A 9,343-nucleotide genomic window follows, 5' to 3' on the forward strand; every position below is an offset into this window, starting at 1 on the left:
GCGTATCAGCATGGGTCACAACCAATCGACATCGCGGATCGTTGCCCTCACTTTTCCTGACGAACAGCGTGAATAACGAATCCGCGTTCTTCATGCAAAGGGCACACCCACACCGAGCTTTCTTCCGTGCTAGCCTAAGGGCGACAGGTAGTAAGAAAAACAACTCTCCCGTCCACTAACATACGAAATTCGACTGTACGAACCTTGCTCTACTATTCATATCTATCTCATCTTCGTGCGACAAGTTGTTATCGACGATTTATATCTACTCAACAGTGTAGTTTAAGTGTTGGAAATATATATTTTATAATTCTGTGAATCACAGTGTTATATAAACTTAATCACCCCTATTATCCTAACGGAAATCAGGGGATCGATCAACTCGTGGTGTCGACTAGTATAATCGTAACGGGAATTTACGACTCCCGTTGACGTCTCTCCTCGCGATTGCGTCTCCCCGCGATTGGTCGAAATTACATGGTCCTTCGAGCCGGATTTCGCGCCATTAAAAAGTGCACTGACGAGTGACTATACAGTGTCACGTGAAATCCACATTCCAACGACTTAGGCAACTAACCAAAGGAGCTGCCCTCGGAAAGGAACTCCTTCCTCGCTCAGCACATACGCGAGCCGACACCGCACTGTAACGAGTAGCTACCGATTCCTAGATCAACGTCCATTTGATTAAGGTAAACTCGTTCCTACCATTGAACTCAAATATGGCTCAAGCTGAACCGATCAGCACGTTGCGGCGTAGACGAAGTGCCTTAGTCAGCCGATTTGCAACCACGAAGCGTCAACTCGAGGAATATGAAGCGTCTGGACGGGTAGACAAATACTACCTAATAGCTTGCCGTAATTCGTTCGACGAAAATTGGCGAAAAATCAGCGCGGTGCAAGAGGAATTAGAAGCGTTAGATGAGGGGGAAATCGCTCGTGCAGATTCTTTATTGCGTGAGCATCATAAGATTGAAGTACAGATCCTGGACCTCTTCGACCGACTACCATCAACAACCCCTTCGCCAACAAAGACCCGCGATCCATGCGTGAAACCTGAGACGACACCAATCACTTTGCCAGAGGTCCGTTTGCCTCAATTCGACGGTGCCCTCGAGAACTGGACTTATTTCTACGACACGTTCTCATCCACAGTGGATCGGAATGAAAACTTAACAAACGTCCAAAAGTTCCAACATCTACGTTCATCTATAACTGGACGGGCCGCACGGAGCATACAATCCTTAGAACTCACAGAGGCCAACTATCCCATCGCGCTCAACACACTGAAGGAGAAATTTAATTGTGCCCTCCGGATCTGTATGCGTCATTGGGAATTACTGCGCAGTTATCCCGAAATAAAAAGGGAAACTCCAGAAGCCATTGAGGACTTGCTGGAAACCGTCAGCGTAAGTTTGAAAGCGCTCGAAAAGTTAGGACAGCCTGTAACATCAGATGTAGTGATTATTGAGTTGCTTGCGTCGAAATTACCTTCGTCCAGCATGCGTAAATTGCAACGCACGTTGCCAAACCAAGACGTGCCTTCCTATCAACATCTGATGGACTTTCTGAAAACACGGGCAAACGGTAATCAGCTCCTTTCTAAATCAAAGGAAACTAAAAGGTCAACCCACAAACAACATCGTCATCGACAAAACATACCGCGTGGCCGAACCTTTGCCACAACCAGCAAGACATTAGTGTGCCCGACCTGCAGCGGACCCCACGTACTCAGACATTGTAAGGTCTTCAAAGCCAAATCGGCTGTAGAACGCTTTCAAATCGTAAAAGGGGCAGCGTTATGTATAAACTGCCTAGGCAGCGGACATTCGCTGACACAGTGTACAGCGAGTTCGTGTCATATCTGCGGGCAACGATACAACACCTACCTACACCGAGAGCAAACGCAGATCATTTCACGTTCGTCGAGTAGTCAGTCATCTAGCGGTCGATCGTCCAGCAATCGGTCGTCCAGCAATCGGTCGTCAAGCAGTCGGTCGTCTAGCGGTCGGTCATCGAGCGGTCGGTAGTCGAGCAGTCGTTCATCGAGCGGTCGGTCGCCGGGCAGTCGTTCATCGCACAAACGATCTTCTAAGCGACAATCCCCACCTGGATCATCGAAGTCGCGTTCGTATCACAAGTCGAGACGGACATGTAGTGTGGTTCCTGGTGTCGGGTGCTTTCCTGAGATATAGAATCATATACAGCGCCCGGGCATCCCCAGAGCCATCGGAGTTGGGATACGCCCAACCAGCGCATATGGTACCGAGTACCTATGTTACCTCGATTAGTTAGGCCTGCAGGGGCTTTCACTCGTCTCAGGTGAAACGGGGCTTTTTCCGAGCCCTACCGTCTTCTCGGGACGGTATCCGGAGCAGGTGGGACGCTGCTCACCCGCCGAAGGCCTTTCGGGGGAACCATGTCCCCCTTAAATCGGCCCTCTTGCCAGCATTTGGCCACAACCACTGCCACCACGAGTCCATACCCATAATTGGCCGAGCCGAGGGCTCGCTACACCCTCAGGGCTAACGCTCGGCCGCCCGTGGTACCATTCTTAGTCAATGGTGGGACTGTTCTTTGTGGATGTACCGCCACGTCTCTGCTGCACGGCTATCCTGCTAACCGTCCTCGACAGACCCAGATGAGACTCACGTAAGCGGGAGTTGAGGAAATGTACCTCGGCGGCTCTCCCGACGGTCTCGCCCTTCGCTTCAGGATCGTGGGTGCGCTACTACCCAAGGCTCCGTGGGGAAGACTTAGTCTTACACCACGGCAACCTTCCTTGCGGTGTACATAGAGGACTCACGTAAGCGGGACGCTTGTCCCGACGGTCCTCCCTGGCTGCGGGAACGTGGGTTTGCCAGCCCCCATAGACTCGCAAAAGCGAATCCTCCCTGCGGGAAGTCGAGACGGACAACCGAATCTTCCCGGAAGCATACATATTCGGCTCCTAAAGACTCGAAAGTTCCTGAGTCAAGCTCCCCACGGACCAAGGGCACCGCCATACACACCTTGTCCAAGTCCCAACCAGAGCAAAACTGACTAGCTAAACAGACTACAGAAAGGTGGACCGTATTGGAAAATACATCTCCAAACGGCATACTACATCATGATCTACTGGTCACAGCACAGATCGATGTGCTAGACAAAAGGGCCTCACCAATCCGAGCCAGAGCTTTGCTAGATACCGGATCTAGTATGAATTTCATGACTGAGAAATTCGCAAAATCCCTCGGTATGAAACGAAGGAGATGTTCGGTTCCAATCGGCACCCTCGATGACTTGACTACAATTGCCAAGAGCCAGATCACGGCCACCATTGTTTCTGTGGATGGCAAATATGAACGTATAGTAACGTTCTTAATAATCCCAACAATATCGGCAGTCGTTCCAGATCAACCAATCGATAGGTCTGTCATCCAGCTACCCAAAAATCTAAGATTAACCGACCCAGCATTTCATCGACCAGGCCCGATCGACATATTATTAAGTTCGGGACCAACCTTAGCATCCTTTTGCGTCGGGCAGATCAAAATATCCCAAATCCACCGATACGGAGTTGTGTTTGCAAAAGACTCGATTCGGTTGGGTTATCGGGGGGAGCCCGCCAGCTCACGCGGGTATCCACTCCTTTCACGTCACCACCACCGACATACAAGCGGATCTCGCACGTTTTTGGGAAATCGATGAGGGACCACCTACCACGCATTTCTCAGAGGCGGAATTACAATGTGAGGAGCATTTCCGCAACCATGTCCAACGCAACAAGGAAGGGCGATACGTCGTCGCCCTGCCATTCAACGAGAAGCTTCCCACGCTGGGGACGTCAAGGTCCGTTGCCATGAGTAGACTCGCCTCGCTCCATCGCCGATTCCAACGCGACAAGCAATTCGAAGCCGCGTATAGTGCGGCGATCCAAGAGTATCTAGACTTGGGTCACATGACGAAGATCACGCCTGACCTTACCACAACCAACGGTTATTATTTGCCTCATCACGGCGTGATAAAGGAATCGAGTGATACTACGAAACTCCGAGTTGTTTTCGACGAATCAGCAATCAGCACTATCGGAGTCTCCCTCAACGACATTCTACATACAGGACCTAAATTACAGGAAGATCTAATTGAAATTCTATTGAGATTCCGGTCCCATCAATATGTTCTAACGGGTGACATTGAGAAGATGTATCGACAAATCCTCGTACGCCCAGAAGATCGTAAATATCAACTGATTCTATGGCGTAATTCCAACGGGGAGGTCGATACCTATCAACTTAACACCATGACGTTCGGACTATCAGCTGCCCCATACTTGGCCCTCCGATGCCTCAAACAATTAGCAGATGACGAAGGACATCGAATCCTGCGAGCAGCAGCGGTTGTGCAGCGCGATTTCTATGTCGACGACGCCCTCACCGGAGCCGACACAAAGGAAGAATTACTATCGGTAAGACACGAACTCACAGACCTTCTCAGATCGGCCGGCTTACACATCCGGGAATGGGCATCCAATGACAAGGACATATTGCGAGGACTATCAGAAAGAGATACCAATAGAAGACTACAATTGGGCGAGTCACAGACGTTGAAAACTTTAGGCATCTATTGGGATTCTCAGGAAAACGCAATCCTTTACTCAGTTGAACCCACAGCGACCATCACTCGTGTCACTAAACGATCAATGAGTTCCGTGACAGCCCGAATTTATGATCCACTTGGTTTGCTCGCGCCAGTGATTGTCAAAGCAAAAATATTGCTTCAACGCGTCTGGGCATTAAAACTTGATTGGGATGAATCCCTACCAGCAGAGTTGCATACTGAATGGGATCGATATCATATCCAACTACCCTTGCTTAATGATATTCGATTCCCTCGTAAAACCATAATCAAGGCAGCTAATCATATACAGTCACACGGCTTCTGCGACGCCATTGAAAAGGCATACGGAGCATGTGTCTATCTACGCAGTACCAATCCGGAGGGACACACACAAACTCAGATACTCACTGCTCGATCTAAGGTCGCGCCACTGAAATCGTTGACAATCCCACGACTCGAGTTAAGCGGAGCATTACTCCTCGCCTCACTTATGTCCTTGATAAAGAAGTCCCTTACTATAAATGTTTCTCGCATTGTGTATTGGACGGATTCTACTATAGTGCTTCAGTGGATCAAGTCCTCGCCACACACATTGAAAACCTTTGTGGCGAACCGCGTAGCCGAGATCCAGACGAAAACAAACATCGACGATTGGCGTCATGTGCCCACCAACGACAATCCAGCAGATATCATCTCCCGCGGGCAGACTCCCAAGGAATTTCTGCGCCCGACCATCTGGAAAAACGGACCCGAATGGCTCAAATAACAAGAGGAAAACTGGCCGATCTCGATCCCCACGCCGCTGGGAGAACTCCCAGAACGAAAGAAGACGATATGCCTAACAACGAGTACCATCGATAATACACTCCTCCATAGATATTCGTCCTGGACAAGACTAATAAGAGTCGTCACTTGGTGTCTTCGATGGAGATATAAACAGAACCGATCCTCCCATCTAACAACAGACGAATTAACCACCGCACACAATAAATTGATAAAGGTAATCCAATCCCGACACTTCGCGGCGGAAATTCGGACACTGCAGAAAGATCGAGGCAAGGACGTTGGAGGAAAACTACAGCCACTAAATCCATTCCTCGACGAAGAGGGGATACTACGCGTCGGAGGACGACTAACCAACTCCGCTATCCCATTCAGGCAAAAGCATCCAATTATTTTGCCGAAATCGACAATAACCGAAATCATTATAAACCAAGAACATCGAAACAACCACCACACAGGGACACAAGCTACACTATACGCCGTGAGACTACGCTATTGGCCGATCGACGGCCGCAGCCAAGTGTGGCGCACTATCAAAAGGTGCGTCCGTTGCTGCAGAGCTAATCCTCCACCAGTAGAGTACTTGATGGGGGATTTACCAGAGGCGCGTATTACCGAATCGCGCCCGTTTACGAACGTCGAAATCGACTACAGCGGTCCGCTCTATATCAAAGAGAGAAGGAATCGCAACCGCAGTAAAGTCAAGGTATACGCTGCCATATTCGTCTGTCTGGCAACAAAAGCTGTCCACATCGAGTTAGTCAGCGATCTAACTACCGACGCATTCCTGGCCGCTCTACGCCGATTCATCTCCCGACGAGGATACTGCGCAACCATCCTAACCGACAATGGCACCAATTTCGTCGGAGCTAATCGGGAATTGCAAGAACTCCGAATCCTACTGCAGTCCGACGACCTCAAGGAAAAGGTGCAAAATTTTCTCGCCGACCGACAGATACAATGGCGTTTCAACCCCCCAAACTCACCACATTTTGGTGGTTTATGGGAAGCCGCCGTGAAATCGTTCAAACGTCATCTCATCCGCGTCGTCGGCACGGAGCTCTTGACCTTTGAGCACCTTAACACCCTTGTGATTGAGATTGAAGCAATTCTCAATTCACGCCCACTGACTCCCATCTCATCCGATCCGAAAGATCCCCCTGTCCTCACTCCCGGTCACTTTCTAATCGGTGATACATTAACGAGTTTACGGGAGCGTGATTTCAGGACAGTTCCATCAGGCCGGTTATCAAGTTGGCAGCGCATCCACCAGATCAAGCAGTACTTCTGGAGCAGATGGAATCGAGAGTACCTCAACGAGCTGACCCGCCGCAACAAATGGGACAAGGGAAAACATGACATCCGTGAAGGCACCGTAGTAATCCTCAGGGAGGATAACGTCCCATCTATGCAGTGGCCTTTGGGCCGCGTAATCAAGGTCCATCCAGGAGTCGACGGAATCATACGGACCGCTACCGTGCAGACGGCAACGAGTATCCTGGACCGTGGTGTCAAAAGATTGGTCCCCTTACCCATTCAACCAGAAACAGATGAATCCGAACACCCACCCGGAGCGAAGGAAATGGACAAACGACGCACCTGACTCCACAGCCAGAATTTGATCGGTGCCCTCTCAACGGGGGGAGGATGTTACGTCGCCTAAAACATCGGCGCTGCAGCTCTCGCGACCGTGCAGCCGACGGCCTGCGTAACGTCATTTCGACCCTCAATAAACCTAAGGACCCACCATAACTTGTCTGTTTCTTTGTATTGTGTCAACATGGGTCTTCAGGCGATCCGTTGTCTTGAAAGATTTCTTAAGGCTAAAAATATTTTCCACGCACATCTGGTTTTTAGAGAGGTCCTTGAGTTTATTAGGCGCAATTAAAAACACGGAGAAAGCGGGTAGGCACCCATTAGGAAAAACCGAATAGCTATCTATTAAAACAGGCTGGGTTTTCCCATGTACAAGGTCATTCATGAACCACGTCGGTAGGAGGCTTCCGACTCATTCCTTCGCGTATCAGCATGGGTCACAACCAATCGACATCGCGGATCGTTGCCCTCACTTTTCCTGACGAACAGCGTGAATAACGAATCCGCGTTCTTCATGCAAAGGGCACACCCACACCGAGCTTTCTTCCGTGCTAGCCTAAGGGCGACAGGTAGTAAGAAAAACAACGTCGAAGTCTAGCATCTAACTCTCCCGTCCACTAACATACGAAATTCGACTGTACGAACCTTGCACTACTATTCATATCTATCTCATCTTCGTGCGACAAGTTGTTATCGACGATTTATATCTACTCAACAGTGTAGTTTAAGTGTTGGAAATATATATTTTATAATTCTGTGAATCACAGTGTTATATTAACTTAATCACCCCTATTATCCTAACGGAAATCAGGGGATCGATAAACTCGTGGTGTCGATTAGTATAATCGTAACGGGAATTTACGACTCCCGTTGACGTCTCTCCTCGTGATTGCACCTCCCCGCGATTGGTCCAAATTACAACATACAAAATTAAATTTAATGTTCAGCTGGACAAATTGTACAGTGCAAAATAAAAAAAACGAGAATAAAGAAAGGAAAATAAAATAAAAAAAAAGAACAAAAGAACAAAAATAAAACAAAATAAAATAGAAAAAAAGATAAATTTAAGATATCTTTTAAACTAATCATTTTTCAAATCAAGTACTTGTATACCCATCTATAGGGAATTAAAAACTGCATCGAATCGCGTCTAAAAAATGCATCGTACCATTTACATCTGAAAATCATGGAATTGAACTAATCCGTGAGATTGTGATGTTTTTATTTTTGGCAATAAAATAAAAAATACAAAATGAAATAAATAAAATGCAGCAATCGAACAATACCCTATTGTGTAATTACAGCTTAACATGTACAGCTTTTCCCTGTATCTTATTATTACATTCAATTGCATAATGACACATGATTAAGAGAATTAGTTTCTTCCCTGTAGTGAATTCTCTAACAAAAATTATTTTTAAAAAAATTTGTTTAATCTTTATGTTTTATTTTTTACTTTTTTAGTCTTTATAGTTGTCGTCACAGTTGCCACATAAAAAAGTATTTTTTCAAATTTCACCTCGGATAAACCAACAATTATCTCCAATAGAAAACTGTCAAGTTTTTGAAATGAGCAAACGTTTCAAAATTCTGCTTTTTGCAGCTGTACGATAAATGAACGTTATTTAACTTCAATAGTATTGCGCAGGCAAACAGAAAAAAAAGCTAAATAAGAACCGTCAAAAATATGACAACGAATTGCTATCTTCATCGAACGCGATAAATTTTAATGCTGCGCGTTTTCTTTACAGACAATGAAAAATGATTCTCAATTATTGGTGACTGACAGAAAAAACAATTTTTCTCTGAGAAGCTGTTGCAATGGCGCTAATTTATGTGCTTTTATAATTATTCAATGGACGTCGAGTGGCAATTCAATCTTCATTAGTATGTCGATAATTCTTGATAAAAATGGTTATGAGATGAAGTAATATCTCTTCGAGAATTAATCACGGTAAATTAACGATTAATGACAATTACACGACTGTATCTACCGTACGAGTAAAATCTAGCGATGTTCTGTCGTTTCTCAAGTGATACAAATGTACATCAATGTAATATAAATGATAAATATTTTCTCGAAATATCGGGACAAAAATATAGGACAGAAAAGACAACCTCATGGAACTAGCGAGAATGTGAGACAATTGAGAGATAGAGGTAAGATCAAACGAACCGCCTTTTATGGTAGCCCAGTAACGTACGTAGCGGAAAAATTACCGGTGGATTTTAACACTTACGTCGGGCGACCCTCTAGCTAGACCAGGCCGCGTGCCAGACGAATCCAGATGTCCGCTCACCCGTACTGCGTACCCTCAATAGTCTTAAGGACCCGTCATAAATCCCACGAATTTGCTAGCTAAGGTCC

The 9,343-nt window shown here is 46.7% G+C and overlaps 2 protein-coding genes across 2 annotated transcripts; both read left to right on the top strand.

The window, feature by feature from the left end:
- The first annotated feature begins 719 nt into the window (after positions 1-719).
- On the top strand, positions 720-5,362 carry LOC138189214 (uncharacterized). Its single transcript, XM_069131346.1, has 3 exons — positions 720-1,737; positions 3,125-3,407; positions 3,526-5,362. The coding sequence occupies exons 1-3, from the start codon at positions 720-722 to the stop codon at positions 5,360-5,362; spliced, it is 3,138 nt and encodes a 1,045-aa protein (XP_068987447.1).
- Positions 5,363-5,965: 603 nt separating this feature from the next.
- On the top strand, positions 5,966-6,982 carry LOC138189215 (uncharacterized). The gene has a single exon (XM_069131347.1). It carries the CDS (start codon positions 5,966-5,968, stop codon positions 6,980-6,982), a length of 1,017 nt encoding a protein of 338 aa, XP_068987448.1.
- Positions 6,983-9,343: the final 2,361 nt, after the last annotated feature.

The sequence above is a fragment of the Bombus flavifrons genome, unplaced genomic scaffold, assembly GCF_040668555.2.
Source record: "Bombus flavifrons isolate JBK064 unplaced genomic scaffold, iyBomFlav1_principal scaffold0019, whole genome shotgun sequence".
Classification (NCBI taxonomy): Eukaryota; Metazoa; Arthropoda; class Insecta; order Hymenoptera; family Apidae; genus Bombus; species Bombus flavifrons.